This window comes from Physella acuta, unplaced genomic scaffold, assembly GCF_028476545.2.
Source record: "Physella acuta isolate Inbredline_101_S28 unplaced genomic scaffold, ASM2847654v3 ptg000488l, whole genome shotgun sequence".
Lineage (NCBI taxonomy): Eukaryota > Metazoa > Mollusca > Gastropoda > Physidae > Physella > Physella acuta.
The window spans coordinates 92,071-110,088 of NW_026732007.1; the positions used below are offsets into that span (position 1 = coordinate 92,071).

The window sequence follows — 18,018 nt, forward strand, 5'->3', positions numbered from 1 at the left end:
CGTTTTACACCTCACTGATACGGAAAAACATAATTTTGCAATCTTGTCCGTATGTCTGTGTGTGTGTAAAAACGATAACTTGAGTACCGTTAAAGTTAGGTTGATGAAATTTCATATATAAGTATTTTATCAAAATCGTAGATCCGTATCAACTTTTGAGCAATTTCCGATAACCGGAAGTGGTACTTTTTCTACTTTGAATTTTTCAAAAGCCTATAACTTGAGTACTATTTCAGATAGAGGAATGAAATTTCACCTGTAAGTAAAAGATCTAATTCTCTACCTTCTGTTAAATTTTGAGTAATTTCCGTTGACGGATCCGTAGATCCGTATCAACTTTTGAGCAATTTCCGATAACCGGAAGTGGTACTTTTTCTACTTTGAATTTTTCAAAAGCCTATAACTTGAGTACTATTTCAGATAGAGGAATGAAATTTCACCTGTAAGTAAAAGATCTAATTCTCTACCTTCTGTTAAATTTTGAGTAATTTCCGTTGACGGGAAGTACTAATTTACGATATTTCCGATTTCTCAAAAACGCATCTAAATTTATAAAGTACTAATAATATTGCGCACCATTATGAACATCTTTATTCGGCGTTCGCTTGGTGCGCAATACTTTTTTTTATGATATTCTATTCTATTTTAAAAAGTCTAAGTATTTAAAATGGATTAAAAATCATAACTAGATCTATATCCCGAGTTCCCATCCCCTGTTGTTTTATATAACAATATTCGAGAAAGTTTAGGGGATATCACTCCCGGCTTATTTCAATTTATACATCAAACGATAGACTAGAATTCGCTCTTTAAAAGGACATTAAGATTATGCTTCTACGATGCTTCGTCGCGAAGCCGCAACCAAATGAAACAGTGTGGGGTCGATCGGTACTCGCAAGGGGTCATCCATTTATGACATCCACACGCGGGGGGGGGGGGGGGTCCGAAAAAAACTGACTTTTGTGAATCCCAAAAAAATTGTGGACGTCATAAATGGATGACCCCCAAAACGGTAAAATTTATTGACGTAACTGATACTTTTCAAACAAATATAAAACTTTGAAACATGTGTTACAGATATAAAAATACCTGATTACGACAGATTAAGACTTAAATTTTATTGACATATAATTTTTAATCGTATAGGACAACTAGAAGTAGTGAAATTTTGTTTTTGAAAACCCTAAAACGCACTTTTTGGACTACCTACTTAGTGTGCAATTCTTTTTGTACGAGATTCTTCTATCCTATTTTTAAAAGTTTAAGTAATTAAAAATCATGTCTATATCCCGAGTTGCCATCCTCCGTAGTGTTATATAAGAATATTCGAGAAAGTTTAGGGGAGATCACTCCCGGTTTATTTATAAAACAGTTTACATCCACTCCAAATATAATTTATGTTTGGTCCAAAGTTTCACAATGAAATTTGTTAGTCTTTTATAGACAGGTTTTTCGTCAACCAAAACTATTTGAAATCGAGAGAACAGATGTTATTCTTATATATACAGAGTACTAACTGAAATAGAGAGAATGAAATGACATATGATCGTATTTAAATTTTGAAATTTACTAGGTTTGACTGAGGGCGGTGGGGATCTAAATCCAAATTTCTTTTGTCGACGACATAACTGGGTGACTCCTTCACTTAAATCATACTAAAGTAAGCGGCTTCAAGAAGCCGGTAGAAAGAAGCCACTGCCGAAAATCGAGGTTTCTACTCATTTTCTTTACTTTTTCACAACTTTCCATCACAAAGTTCTCCCATAAAAATTAAGCGTATACTAATAAAAATGGTATGGTTAGAACGCTAAACTTAAGCTCTACAATAATGTGTTGTTTGTTTTTATATTGGTAAAGGAAGAATACATGTTTTTGTAGCTTGAAAAACATCACCGCAACAATTTTTATCGGCAAAATGACAGACCCGTTTTTACCCCTATCGCATTCTGACGCTTTGCGCTTCGGCGCCACGTGACGTATGAATTCTAAACATAGCTTATCGTACGCAGGATTGAATGACCTTTAGTCTCGTATAAAATGTTAAATTATTTTAGTAAAAACGGTTTAATTCTCAAATTTTCTACAAAAAATTGAATTTTCACCAAAATCCACTACAAATACTAATTTTCTACTAGAATGGTAGGAAAGATCGTCCATTTTTCTATTTAAATGTGAAAATATCTTTACAATGTCAAAGATGGCGCGAATGGCAAAGCGCGATAACGAAATCATGTGAAACTCCCGTTCGCCGACGCGATCACGAAATTTTTTACAAAGAAAATATAAGCCCGGCCCGGATCAGACCCCTGACGTGTTTGAAAGAAATCTATTTTTTCTTACGCATTATATCATAATAAAAACAGTTCAATATTAAAGAGAATACAATAAAATATGAAAATATTTAAGTATTTATAATTTAAAACTAAAGTTTATCTGTAAAATTTGAATATATTTAGTAAAATGTCACGCTGACCTAGTTTTTCGACCGGCAACGTTTCGAGAGAAAAGTACAGAAAATTGCGATAAAAACACTAATAAGAACTGATTATCTGATTTAAAATGTCCAAACTGTCTGCTAAATATATAATACGAGTAGTCTATACAGTTATGGGTATACTTTATCACCCGATATTTCTTTTTTCTTCATTTAGGGGTCGTAATTTGCTAAAAAAAAGTCTAAAATAGGTCTCTATTTTTAAACTCGGCCCGATTTTAATCCTGAAATGGTGCATTTTTATTAACGTTTTTCAGCGATCTAACACTAAATTATTTTACCGAGAATATTTCTTTTTAACTGTGGATTAACTGTAGTTACAAATAAATAACTTTTTCTATAAATCCGTAGTTTTAGTAATTTTTTGTCAATTTTGAAATACTCACTTATAAAGCCGTGTTGAGGCGTAAAATGTTCACCCCCACCTTATTTTCTTAAATCTGGACATTTAACTGCATGATTTATAGCATTCAATTTAATGTACATAATTAGGTGACATTTCCCCCTTTAAATCGATATAAAGGTGATAATTGTGCATGCAATAGAAGAATTCTAGTGGTGTTGTGAAAGTTGGTGAATTTTGAGATTTTTTTTCATCCTGTCAAATGTTTGGTAAATATGGTATAGTACGATTTCTAAGACAAAAAACGTTTATCTTTGACTTGTTATACTAGTTTGAAAAAAAATGAGACTTCAATTGATCTACTCTTTTATTGGAATTTAAATAGAGAATGGGTATAGCTACTATAGATTTTGAGATAATCGGTGCTAAAGTCGGGTCCTCATGAGGCCGAAAAAGGCAGTGTTTCTTCCAGACTTTTTTCTCCGGGGGGGCACTTGAAATCTTCGGGGGGGCGGTAAACTTTCTTCGGGGGGGGGGCGGACACTGTTAAAAGTATATATTTTCTATATAAATTATATAAATTTCATTTCGTTCGGGGGGGCGGTAAAAAATTTTCGGGGGGGCTTCGCCCCCCCGAAGAGATGCCTGGAAGAAACTCTGGAAAAAGGTAAAAAAAAAAAGCGTTTCTTAAGCGCATAACTTTTTTTCTAATTGTCCTACAGACATAAAGTTGGTATCCACGTTCTTAGAATTATTAGTACTATGCAGAAAAACCAAAGCCATTATTGTGTGACTGATTTGAAAAATCGATTTGGAGTACCTACTAGTAGTAGAGTAATTACCACATCCGGTTACTGGAAATCACTCAAACTTTTAAACAGAACTAGATCTACACATTTTGTATAATACAAAATTGGAAAAATCAAGTTTTTTTACAGGCTCTTCAAGAAATGCCAAAATTTCGATATTTTGCATGATTACATTTCTTCATCTATAAGATTACTTGGATTACGAGAAAGTTAAAAAAAAATATTAAAGACCTAGAATATTAGTCCATATGAGAAAACGGTAATAACCAAAGAGAGATAGAGAAAGAGAACGAGAGAGAAAGAGAAAAAGAGAGAGAAAAAAAAAGAGAGAGAGAGAGAAGGAGAGAGAAAGAGAAAAATCTGTTGTCTTGTTTTTTTGCACAATTACAATACTTTCTCTATACTTTGTATATGAGAAAGTAAAAAGTTAAAACCAACATTTTAAAATGTCATAAGTTTTTTACCCACTACTAGCCGTCCCGGCCAGGCCCTGCTCTGGCTTCTGTGAAAAACCTTTCTGTTAAAGACCATTACCTGTGTGTTTAGTAATCATCATAAACCCGGCATTGCACACCCAAACCAAAACCAAAACAACAAAACGCAAACATAACGCTAACACAATTACAAATACAAACGAAAACAAAAACCTAACAACTAACCCAACCACAACCACCAATACGAACACAAAGAAAAAAAAAACGAAAAAGCAAACGAAAACAAACCAAATCCAAATGCAAAACCAACCACAAACCCAAAGAAAAAACACAAACGAAAAAACAAACGAAAACAAACCAAATACAAACGCAAAACCAACCACAAACACAAATACAAACGCAAAGAAGATAAAACACAAACGAAAACGAAAAAAGAAAGAACAAAAACGAACCAAATCAAAACGCAACCACTAACGCAAACCCAACCTAAACACAAAGAAAACACTAACGCGAACATAAACGCACAGTGCTCAGAGTCTAGCCCGGGGCGGAATCGCCTGTTTCAGCCTAATAAACGACTATAGTACCCCAACTTATTCATAGTCTTTTGCACTCACTTTAATGAACGTAGGCGCGAAACCGAACACGGGAGGCCCGGGACCCCAAATAGCACCCTGTCTGGGCGCCAGAGGACGCACCATGACGTCACCGCCTGATTGAACTTAGTAAACGACTATAGTACATAACTTATTCATAGTCTTTTGAACTCACGCGAACGTATATACCATAGCGTACACCGGAAGGCCCGGGGCGCCAAATAGCACCCTGTCGGGGTGCCGGAGGACGCCCGGATTTGATTCACTTAAAGACTATAGTAACCTTTCTTACCCATAGTCTATCGCACTGTTAAAAACAAAACTATGCAGCATAGCGCTCACATGATAGCCCAGGGTGCCAAATCGAACCGTGCAAGGGCGCCGGCGGACGCGCCTGTTTCAATTTAGTGAACAAAAATGATAATACTCCAAGCTTATCCGTAAATGGAAAGAAATAAACATATAGGATTTGTAGGACCTGGCTTATTAAATGTTATTGATTTAAAAAAAAATAATTATTGAACAGTATGTTCAGTGTATAGAATAAATAAAAGGCAGTGTTAAAAATACCTAACGACATTGCACTTAATCAATCCCCGCTAATTATGTAATTTTTTTTTTATTTCTTAACACCAAAAACAAAGTAATAAAATGTAAATTCTTTCTTCTTAAGAATTTTTTTTATTAAAGGGAAGTAACTGTGCAGTCAATACATTTCCGACACAATTTTAGAAATTTTATAAACGTCGATACACTTTTTAAAAATTTTATGTCGCGTTCATAATTGAAAATTATTCTTCTAAGTAAATAGAGTGAACATTGTTTTTAAAGACTTTCAATGGTATTTTTTTGACTCGTACATTTAGACTGTGAGCACGATAAAAAAATCTAACACTTAAATCCGTAGAACTGTCAACGACAAACTTTTTTTTTGCCACACGTTACAGAACTGAGCTTTATATATTAGATCTTGACATAGCAACTTTCAAAAAGCTCTGGGACCATTTTAAAAATTCAGTTTGACACATCTAATAAAGCCTGTTATTTAAAAAAAAATTAATATTAATTTTATTTTCAAGAGTAGTCAATTATAGTTTATTTTCCGAACATGATATATAAAAAATGTTACTTAGATATGGAACTAAAAGTAAACCAGAAAACTAAACAAACTTTTAAAATAGATGAAGAACGTACATTTTAACAAAAAAGAAGACTTCAATTAAATTTTTATTTTTCATTATCAAGAGTTCCATTCTTTTTAAATCTTGTTATACACCATTATAAACACGGTAGCTATCACTTTTATCAGATATAACACTTTATAATTATTTCTAACCTTAAACAATGTTTTAAAATTTTATTTTTAAAAATAAAAAATAGGTGTTTGTAACTGTAAGCAAATCATTCTGATCAAGCTATTAATGTTTGTATGAATATGAACACTGTCATATGAGAACACTGGACCAACTGAAAAAAAAGATTTAAAAAGAAAACATATTTTGCTAAAAAAAAACGATTTGCTTTTTAAGGAATTTTTATGATATTCTATTTGAGCTCATGTTTCCACAACTTTGTGGAAACCATGTACCAGACTTAATGCACTTGCTATTGAAGAATTTTCATTAAAAAAAGACAACATAAGTCATTATTTGTATTAAAAAATAACTTACATCAAAATATTAAAAAGACAGTTTAAAAAACATCAATGCATATTTGTACTAGTACAAATGACAATACATTACAACATTCTACTATATTATGGGCAAAAACGTCTGCCTTTACAATTGCATTTGTTCTTGTAGAATACAGCACATAAAATATGCTTTGTATTTCCAAATACAGCTGCATAGTTTTGCTTTTTCAAACAAAATTGTAGATTGGTATCAGAAAGCTTTAATGGTGTACTTCCTTTCTTCACATCATTAGGATTAGCACACAAGTGGCCTTTAATGAAGGAGTAGGATTTGAATCTTGCAGGCTCATTCCCTGTATATCCTTTCCGGCTGTACTTTACTATTTCTTCCCACTCTTGTCTGTTTTCTGGGTTGTCAGCAGTCAAATCACGACCATTGTTGTCAGTTTCTTTAAGCAGTATATCAGGAATTTGAAACACAACCACAGCAGAATCAAAGTTCCGTGCCTTGGCCCATTCTTTAGCATTTTGGTAAGAATAATACAGGCTAAAACTTTCTTTATGTGAGAAATCCTGTCTCTCGCTACCTTCTGTGAGATTAATTCCCCATTTGAAAATAGAGGCTGCAGACATATGCGAAGTTCCATGAAAAAACAGAGTATGCCCATCTAAGGAAAGCTGACTTATGTAATCATCAATTAACGACTGAACCTTAAGACAATCTATATCTGATCCATTTATAATACTAAATTTCCCCTTATCACATTGATCTGGGTTAGCTACATCAACACATGCCTCAAATGGGGTGTTTTCTGGTGTATCAGGGCAATCAATATGTTCTGAAACATTGGGGAAATCTTTAGAATCTCCTAAAAGAGGATGACATTGGAACATGCTTTCAATGTACGATTCAGCCCAATAAAAAGGTGATTGGAGGTTATACAGAGATAAAGGAATCTGATTTGAGATGGATGTTGCTTTCTTTTCAGTAAACCCCATGTTGTAAAACACATTGTTGGTCTGGTGCATAGCTTTAAAGTTCTTTAGCCAGTTAAGAATATGGTAGGTCTCTACTTGGTAAAACCACCACTCTGATTTGATCTGCTTTAGAAAGTTTCCAAACTCCATCCTTAAACCTAGCACTGCACATAAAACATCAACATCATAAACAACCAGCTGTTGTTTTAAGTCTAAAGATACGAGTTCTTCACCGTACAATGTTAATGCATAATCATTTATATCAGTTTCCAAAGAAGGCAGAGAGTCCTGCAACTCCTTCTCACAAGAAGTGTAGTCCCATGGTATGAAGGCCAGAAAAGTTTCAATAGCTCTGGACATTTTCTCCACAAGGGCTGTCAAGTTTTTTGGCAAACTCTGTTCCTGAAATAACATTTTTAGTTTTTAGTTCTACAAATGTTAATACTTTGGACAGTAAATTAAAACTAATTTAAGACTTTAACCCAGCGATTAAAGAAGACAATGTTACTAGTTAGGTAAGCTTGAAAAACGTTAGAGCAAATGATTAGACCCAAAAAAAAAAATAAAGAAATATATTTTATTGGGAGGGGGGGGGGGGAGAGGAGGGAGAGGAAATTATTTATTGATTTTATAGAAGCTGAATAATTTTTGTTAATAGTAACAATTAATGATGCTAGATTTAGCTGATAATTTAGAACAGAAAAGCATAGTTTATTTCAATAGTAGGTGTGGGGAAGTTGCTTTTTATACTCTAAAGAGGATTTTGCTATTAGGATTATTTACTCTGGTTGTAGTAATTCATTATTTGATTATAAAAATAAAGTATACAGTATTTATTTGTAAAAATTTAGTAAAAATTGCCACATCTATTATTATTTTTACTGTCCCTATATTATTTACAAGATAAATGGCCCATTAAGGAAGGATACAACGGGCACTAGGTTGATAGTGTTGTCTCTTTTCATTAATAAAAAAAATGCAACCATCCTGACCTCAAATTGAACCGGAAACAAAAAATGACATTGAAAACGGATTTTTATCCATAATCTGCATTTTAATAGGATTTAAGCTTGATCTACACATAGTTATCGCGCATTTATACTAAATATAGTTGCAGCCGTACCCCTAAACCATGCACCTAATCGCAATCATAACAAAAGGCGCATTTAGAGTTTCTTTCAGGCAACTCTACTTGGAAGGAGGGGACTCCGCACTGTCACCCCCCACACACACCAAAGCACGTCTACTAAATATAATTATATACTTTTTCCAGTGTCCGCCCCTCACAAAAAATTCCACCCGCCCCCGAAAATTTCAAGCACCCCCACTCCTCTCCGGGGAGGAAAAAGTCTGAAAGTAACACTGGGCGCATTTGTAGATCATCCTGATATATAAAAGCCCATGTGCGCACTTCTCTCTCTCTCTCTCTCTCTGTCCGCAAAATATTTTTGCCGGATATCACATCAGAATCTGCAGTGATATATAAAGAACTTGATACGGACTTTGGTTGAAAATAATGTGATAGATTTTTTAAATGTATAACCAACATTTTATTTAAAGAAGAAAAATAAAAAATAAAGGCGTATTCGAATGTAGAAAAACAGTTCTAATTATGCAACAGGAGAAGCGTTTATAGTTGTGAAAAAGAACCCATGAAACAATGACGTCACTAATGTTTATACATTAACTAATGATGTGGTGCGGGATCAAGACACACCAAGTCAAAATTAATATTTTTTTTTATATGTGAATCTGCCGATTTTAGACTAAAAAGAAAGGAACTACTTCATTCAAATTTGATTTAGATCTAGATCTATAGATCTACTCATCAAGACGTACGCTATGAAATATATACAATTTTATCGGTCAAACTCATACAAATTACTCAAAACAACACAATGACCATTGAATAGCCAGATTTTTAACTGAATCATTTAAGTCACTTAATCAGTGTGTGCCTGTGTTATGTTAAATGTGTCAGATTTTTAGCTAATAAGTTATTTCTTTGCTTTGTCAGTAATATCGTTCAGTGTGTACATTGCGTTTTGAACAATAACTATTTCATAAATTATTTTCTCAAACAAGTACAACATTTTAAAATATATAGGCCTATAATTCAACTGAAACGGGTACCGATGGCTAGTACAAACTAAAGGAAGAGCCTGGGAGGTGCTAAGCTCCTACCGGAAAAGATGCATGGAAAAAAATGTGAACGAAAAACACTTTTTAGATTAGAAAATGTCAAGCTCCCCCTTACGGGAAGGAAAAAATCTGAAAGAAACACTGGTGTCGCGCTTAGCCACTACCCGAAGAATTGTATGAAAGAAACTCTAAACGCAAAACGCTTATAAGATTAGACGCATTAATTATGCCTAAATGTCAGTCTTTTTATTATAGAGTATCGATGACGTCATTTCTTTTGAGTTGGGGGGGGGGGGGGCGGCGGCTTAGACGTAAAAATTGCATGAAAGAAACTCTGCATGCAAACCACTTTTAAGATTAGACAAAATTGGCTTTTTAATTCATTGTTTACTTGAGAATCAATGACGTCATATTATTGTGTGTACTCTCCCAGCTTTCGACTCTTTCCTACTTTATGCTCCATGTGAAGTCACGTTTCGTTTTTTGAATAACAATTCATGTTTTTACTCTGCTTATGTTTTCTCTATAGCATTCTTGTCAGATAGATAGATAGATACACAGATAGACAGACTGCAAAACTTATATAATTATAGATGCGATATTTTCATTCAAACATCTCCCATAAACACAATAGTCATTACCTTATAATATAAGCATTACATAGTAGTATTAACATTTAATTTTGTTCTCATTTCAGAATGGCCTGCAATTTTAAATGAAAAACTTTGGCCTAAGACAAGGAAGCAATGAAAGTTGCAGTTTAAAAGGTCATTAGTGGTAAAATGGGCTTCCAGAAAGCTCCAAACCACTATGACCTAAAAAAAGGAATCATTAGGGCTCAAGTCAGAGGACGCTACAGTAAGATAGGAGCTGGCTGAAATTCAACACTAACAGCTGATGAAGAAACTGAATTTGCCAGATGGTTAGTAATCCTGGGCAGATGGGGATTCAGCCTCACGCATTTTGAGACCCAGGAGATAGTAGGTGAATTTGTTCAATGCCTTGGGTATAAACCCTTTGACTGCTGACCTGCCAGAATCTAAATGGCTGTCTGGCTTCCTCAAAAGGCACCCAGATCTAACATGGCGCATCACTGAACAGCTAAAGAAAACTTGTGCAAAAACATCAGCAAACAAAACCACTTATAAAGAATGGTTCAAGCTTTTAAAGGAGATACTGGTGGTAAATAACCTTTGATAAGCCTTGAGAGGATCTATGATGTTGATGAAAGAGGTTTTACACTGGAGCCTAAACGGGCTATTATCTCAGCCTGATATGCCACCTGCTGAAACACCAGCAGTCAATAATAAAGACTCAATAAAGGATTGTTTTATATTAAAAAAAGATTTTACCACTGCTGCTCAGGGACAAAAAACACAAATGCTGGCCGTGGTAAGGCAATCAAAAGAGCTTATATGGGGAGAGCCTTATTTCGCAAGAATGCCATGAAAGATTGAAGGCAGGGGCTGCAGAGAAAGCTGTAAAAGCATCAAAGGAAGGTAACCAAGCAAAGCAATCTACAAATCAGGAAGTTTCCTGCTGCTCCAAGTCTTTGACTGAGGAGGTTATGGCGCCTAAGGAGAACATAATTCTAAAGGAAGAAAGTGAGGTTCTCTCTTCATCTTTCTACTCAAGTGTTTAATGTTGTCTTAATTATGCTGTTTAGAATTAGCATAAGATTTTAATGCTCTTTTTCATGCAGAACCATATTCGATTTCGTCTTTGCAGTAAAAAACACCAAGCATAACGTGGCTCTTCAATTTTTCGAACATAGAAAGAAAATCACCCAGTCTTATTCTTCTAACCAGAACCATTTAAAAACAATTTTTTTAATTCCCTTATCCAGGTCTTCAAGTGGTAATCCATTATTTTGTCTGTCTACAAATTTTATACTTTAATTTAAAGACATTCTTTTTATTTTAATAAATTAATAGAGTAGACAGTTACTTAAACTGGCAAAAAATAATACAGTTAATAATAAACTTTAATAAACGATGAAAAATTATTGATAGATAAAAATTAACACAAGTGTAAGCTTATATTGATGGGAATTGCACATGTCCGGCAAAATTTTGTTAAATACAATAAGTCTTTAAATAATTATAAATTTCCCTTTTTATTATTATTATTTTGCTTTTTAGAATGTGTTTAGTGGAAAAAATTTTAAAAGCGAAAAAAAAACAGCTTTCCAGAAAAAAAAAGCGGAAAAGTTACTTCTCTGAATATTTGATATGTCTATACTAGCCGTCGGTACTAGTTACATGATAATTATAGTCCTATATATTTAAATGTTATACTTGTTTGAGAAAAATATTTTATAAAATAGTTATTGGTCAAAACGCTTGATGTTAGTGACAAAGCAAAGAAATAACTTAATAACACATTTAAAATAACGAATACCTATTAGAAAAACAAAGTTATATACATTATTAGTCAACACAACACCATATTAAATGCACACACTGATTAAGAGACTTAATAATTACATTAAAAACCAGGCTGTTCAATGGTATTTATGTTCCTTTTTAAAGTAATTTGTATTACTTTTGGCCGAGAAAAATGTATACCTTTCATATCCTACATCCTAATAAGTAGAATCATAGATCTAAATCACATTTGAATGAAATATTTCTTCATATTCTAAAATTGAAAGATGACGCTATTAATTATGTGTACTTTCCTAAACATGTGAAGTCATTGTTATTTGCGATCTTGTCACAATCATAATCCCTTTTCTGGTTGCATAATTTAAAATGTGTTTCTACATTTGAATATGTCTTTAATTTTATTTCCTTCTTTAAATAAAATTTAGTTCATACATTTAAAAAGAGAGAGAGAGAGCAGGGCTGCCTACCTCAAAAATTTTCTTTCAGTAACCAAAGCCATACTTTTCAGTAACCAAGCCTTTTTATCAGTAACCAATTTTGCGCACATTGAAAACCTTTTAAATGCATGCTTATATTAAATTATTAACAGTATAGTATACTCACGGAGCAGTAGTCAAATGGCAATGTCTTTATTTACACAAGGAAATGCTTTTTTACAATGCACATCAGTTTTAATTTATACACACTATGTACAGTTTTGAAACAAGTTATTTTTTTAATAAAATACTGTAGCATGATTTGAGCCTTCTTAGAAGATTAGTATCCAGTACTTTCTTGTTGCCACTTGCTTTGACACTTGCTTTGAGTTAGAGCTTCTAAAGTGTCAGCACCAAGAGAAGCTCTCTGGTCAGTTTTATTTTGTCTAACACAGCTGAATATTCTTTCACAGTGAGCTGAGCTATGTGGGATAGTTGCATTGACAAATAAAGCATTAGGTTTGGTAGGTGTTTAAACAGCTGCTGACCCTCTTCGTCTTTCAGAGAGAAAAGTGCCTGCCATGTTGCATGAACTGTAGGTTTTAAGACAGTCGAAAGATCAGTGGCCTTGTAGGTAATGAATTCAGACAGAATGTCTTCTTTTTTTACATCCTTACATAGGATAGGAAAACGATCTAAAAAATATCTGACAGAACAGGATTCAGCTTGTGTCTGCAAACCTGGATCCAAAATTTCAATATGTTTTAAGAGGATCAGCAAAAGGTATTTTTTTTAAAATGTAAAAACAACTGGTATCAAACAAATTTAGAATATTCTTGTAAAATTGTTCAGCTTCCATAGATGACACTGAATGGTCATTCAGACAAGAGTATAGAAATTCAACAGTTTAGCTTCATTTTTCTTGACTAATACACAAAAATTCATATAGTATTCAATCCATTAATACGGAAAAGGAAATAATAATAGAGCATAGGCCCAGTCTCACGCGTGCGCAAATATAGATTCTAGTTGTTATCTCCCTTTCAAAGTTGAGAATAAAAAATGACTAGGCCTATCACGCTACGGAAAAACGGTAAATCCCGGTAAATCGGTTTTAATATTTTAATGGTCGGCGAAACCGTAACAGTGGTAGCATAATTGTAAAATCGTAACCTGGGTGTTAAAATCGTAAAGTTACGGGCAAAACCGTACAAGTAGACAGCCCCGAGAGAGCGAGAGAGAGAGGTGCGCACATGGACTTTTATATATTAGGATACTAAATGTGTTAAGCTACATATTAGTCATGTATAAACTAATTTGACTAATGTCAACAAAAAAGAAACAAAGTCGGTACAATACCTTGTCATTTACACTGTTTTTCTTCCCAAAAGCCACAGTCAGACTGTTGTTGTAAGCTAAGACCAGACTTGCAAGTTTTATGAATTCAATCATTTTCAAAGTCCCAGTGACTTCCTTAAATGCTGAAGTGACTTTGTTTTCACTATGACATTTACTGTTTAAATACTTGGCCGCCTCACTTGATTTTATACTATCAAACCACTGAGAACCAGCTCCTTCATATTTGTGGAAATCTTCAAGCACCAAACCTTGTTCATCATTTAGTTTGTTGATGATGGACGAATAGAGTTTCAAAAGTTTGGTAAACAGTTGGATAGATTCATTTCTGCTTTGTTGAGTCATATTGCCTTAAAAGAAAAACAAAGGTGTGAGTATGTTTAACGGTATCTCAAATTTTTGAATATCAATAGCTAATAATTCAAAAGTGAAATTAATAAAATGAAACTCCTGTCTAATTTCAGTTAAATGATTTTTTTTAATATTAAATTTTGTGAAATTTAGTGAAAATTGAAATCAAATTGGATTTTAATGATGAGCTAATTTAAACTGTAATGATCTAGTTGCACTCTTGTTTTCAGCTTTAAATAAAGCGTTATATTCTGAAAGAAGGGCATTAACAGTAAAGAGCATAATTGTAGTTTTAAACTTTCAGGTCATGTTATGGAAAATAAAATAAACCAGATCAGTTGAAATAAGAAAAGGTCTACTATTTATTTTGGAATTAATACTTGTAAAAATGTTTTTGCAAAAAATTAAAAAAACAGGGTGAATAAAATGCTAAAGTGAACTAAAATTTTGGAAAAATTTGGTATTCTGCCGAAATTTAAACAGCCACATCCCTGATTAATCTTGACCTAGATTTAATCTTATTCTAGTATAGGTCACATCCAACTTACTCTTCCCATAGAAAAGAAATGCAGGTATTTGATCATCCTTTAGAATATGGTAACAAACAAAGAAAAGAATAGTATATATAATCCTGTCTGAGTTCTAATAACAGTAGACCAAATAAAAGTGTGTGGAATGCACATGCCGGATGTTTCCGTAGGAGTCATTTCCAGGTTGTTTTTATCTGACTTTAAAAACTCGTAACAATTCTGCAATATTGCAATATCAGCAGAAAAAAATAGGAGAAAATAAAATAAGCTGAGGCAAATTGCAGTTTGAACAGAATTATCGGATTCCCACGGAACATTTTGACAAATCACATCGCTGTATATGATAATTGTTTAGGTTACAAATGGACCATTAGCCAATGCCATTGCAGAGAAAATCTGACTAATCCTACTCCCTGCATGTTCAACACTATTTTTGCATGCTTTAATTGTATTTATATTAACATGTTATACATTTAATTGTATTTATATTAACATGTTATACATTATTCTGTTCGTAATAGAATAACCTTTTAAACTGTATACCTTTAATTTCAAAATTATTTCAGATGTTAAAAAAGTAACAGGTTGAGTTGCATTTTTTATCCCTGCGGGGACATGCAGATTAGGGGGAGGCTTTTTACCTTTTTAAAAGAGGAGTGTTACCGTGAGTCTGCAGATATTTCTGATCTGTTTTATATATAAGCAGACAAGAATGTTTCATTATTTTGTTCTTACCCATTTAAACGGGACAAAAAGTCTAATATTTACGGGTCAGGGTTAATCGTTTAATATGGTTTTGAAATAAATCCAGATGTCTACTGTCAGATCAAACAATTATGTGTTTCACGCAACGTAATTTCATTTATAACTAGATTATTTCTTTTTCGTAAAAATGGCTTTAAAAATAAATTTAGCCTGGGCTCTTTTATTTTAGTTTGGCTACACATTTAAATACGCTTGACATGAAAGATACTAGCTCGCCAAATTGAAAAAAAAAAGGGATGGGAGGTGGGGTTGGGCAATCTGAGCTACAGACCATTCAACACTATAACACCCGAAGCCTATGTAAGCCTCACCCCGCCCCAACTAGTCAGTGACGCTACAAGCTGGCGGTCGTGGCCTTTGATGTATAATTTTCGTACGGTATTCAATCAGCTTGCGGTGGTTGATGTTACTAACCCGAACCCTCGGGCATGGATCAGGAAATCTTGCCTGACTGTTGTCTCTAAAATTACATAATATTCGTCTGATATGTTTCATCGGGTTGGCAGACAAGTCTATCCAGCCTCATCGTTACGTAATTAGGCAAAAAATGTGTTGGTCAGAAGATCTGGTTACTCACATGCCAGACTGAACTAAATCTGGACAAAAACTGGTAGTAATATATGTGTTTGTGCATAGCCAGTCATGGGATTCTTACACAATTCCTAGAATATACTACACACAGCAAAGCACTGTAATGTGCTTTTTTTTTTTAGAAAATTTAAAATCTATCTATGCCTATTTAAATATTTACTAGCTGCATACCCATGCTCGGCCACAGTGAATCTTTATTAGAGGTACCAACTTAGGAACAGAACAAAACTAAACACAAACACAAAAGAAAACACAACACACACAAATACAAACAAAAGAAAATGCAAACACAAAAACAATGCAAATGTGAAAAAACACAAACAAAAACACAAATGCAACATGCAAACAAACAAAAAAAAACAATGCAAACGCAAAAAGACACAAACCAAAACATTAACGCAAACAAAACCGCAAACACATAATACAACATGCATAACATAAACACAACTTAAAAATGCAAACATAAACGCAAATTCTAGCCGGTGCGCCAAATAGCACCCTGCCGGGACGCCGGTAAAACAACATGATTCAACTTAGTAAACGATCATAAATTTAACTTCGGCTACCAATAACTATAAGAAATTTTTTTTAAAAATTATATACATTATTCGTCAACGCAACACCATATTAAATGCCACACTGATTAGTGACTAAGGCTAGGTGCAGTACCTTATTGTGAGTGGTTGGGTGTCCAGCGTCAATAGTGAGCTTTGACATAGTTTTAGATAGTAAATTTGAGTTTTTAATTTTGAGTATTCAAACCATACACTTTTTACAGATTTTGACCTACATAAATGAAAATTTCCAACTCTTCCATGCCCCGGTAGCAATGTAAAATTCTATTGGCTGACGTATTCAGCATTGGCAGAGTTAAAATTTTCAATTAGTCGGCGGCATTAGCAGGTATAGCAACAAATGGATTCTCGTTGTGGATTTGCTAGTTTTTAGATAAACTTCATCGTACAAAGTGTTCTTGTCGATTTATGTATCATGTCTGGCAAATAATTTTGATGTTGTCCACATCTTGGCTAATTTTGAGCAAGATATCTTTAACCCCTTAATGCTGGAATTATGTTCCAGGCGTGTAACAAATTACTTGTGCTGATTTTCTCTCATCATACTTGAGGTATATAGTTGTTTTGAAATTTGGACTTTTTATGCTAATTATGGTATGTCGCGAATTTGTGACATCCGGCACTAATTGACCAAACAGTAATTAAATATTTTTTAGTCCGGTCATTTTACTATTTTTACTGACACGTTTCTCTAAATATCCACGCACAAACAATAGAATATCACAACATACACATATGGACATGAAAACTATAGTTTTAGTTGTGCGGGCATTGACTTACATAACTCTGCTGCACCAGCTCACTGTATACCTCTTATGAATAGGTACTTTGAAACATTGCTGTCGTGGTTCTACTACACTACAGTAACACACTACACATGAAATAACTTCCTCAATTTGTATAGCCGTAGTTGTCCCTGGTTACGCCCTTTTTGTCAACTCCTAATCAAGGTCAACTAATAAAGACGAATATTTCTCATTTGACCTATATTTGCTATACACACAAAGCATGTGAACAAATACTGTCCTAAATGACAGTGTTCAGCCGTTGTATATTCTTTCATGCTCAATGCCGCTACTGTGAGTACTTAGTGTCATTTTCCAATTTCGGTTCTTCATACTACGCTGTTGTACTTGAATGATACTGATACTGATTACCAATAACAGTGCTGTAGCTACATATTGCCACTTGTATGGATATTCAGTGCTGAAGAAGCTGTGGGTACTCACTGTTACTGCAGTCGGTTCTTGGTGTCAATGCTGTGGGTACTCAGCGCTGGAGCTGTTGGTAATCGATGCTGTGGGTACTTTGCCTTAACAGTGGGTACTCAGTATCACTGTGAGTGCTTAGTGCTGAAACTGCTCAGTGTCACTGATGTTGGTACTCAGTGCTGAAGATGTGGTTACTCAATAACACTGCTGTCATTACTAAATGTAGGTATTCAAAATGAAATTTTTATAATGAAATTAAATAAAATTTAACACTTCCACCTGATAGAGACTGTTTTCATCAGAACAGAAACACCAAATTTATTGGTGTATGTCCATTTTTAAAAAAGTTATGAATTTTTTAAAACTCAAAAAATGCGTTCGCTTTTTGAGCAGTAAAGGGTCTATTT

At 33.8% G+C, this 18,018-nt stretch overlaps 1 protein-coding gene across 1 annotated transcript in view; it reads right to left on the minus strand.

The window, feature by feature from the left end:
• Positions 1 to 5,365: 5,365 nt before the first annotated feature.
• The window catches only part of LOC131944305 (uncharacterized), a 30,445-nt gene continuing 17,792 nt past the window's right edge, over positions 5,366 to 18,018 (minus strand). The window contains exons 2-3 of the mRNA XM_059304858.1: positions 13,592 to 13,938; positions 5,366 to 7,689 (exon numbers count right to left, since the gene is read on the minus strand). Coding sequence (XP_059160841.1) covers positions 6,433 to 7,689; positions 13,592 to 13,933 — 1,599 coding nt within the window. The 5' untranslated portion in view covers positions 13,934 to 13,938 and the 3' untranslated portion in view covers positions 5,366 to 6,432. The remainder of the gene's footprint in view (positions 7,690 to 13,591; positions 13,939 to 18,018) is intronic.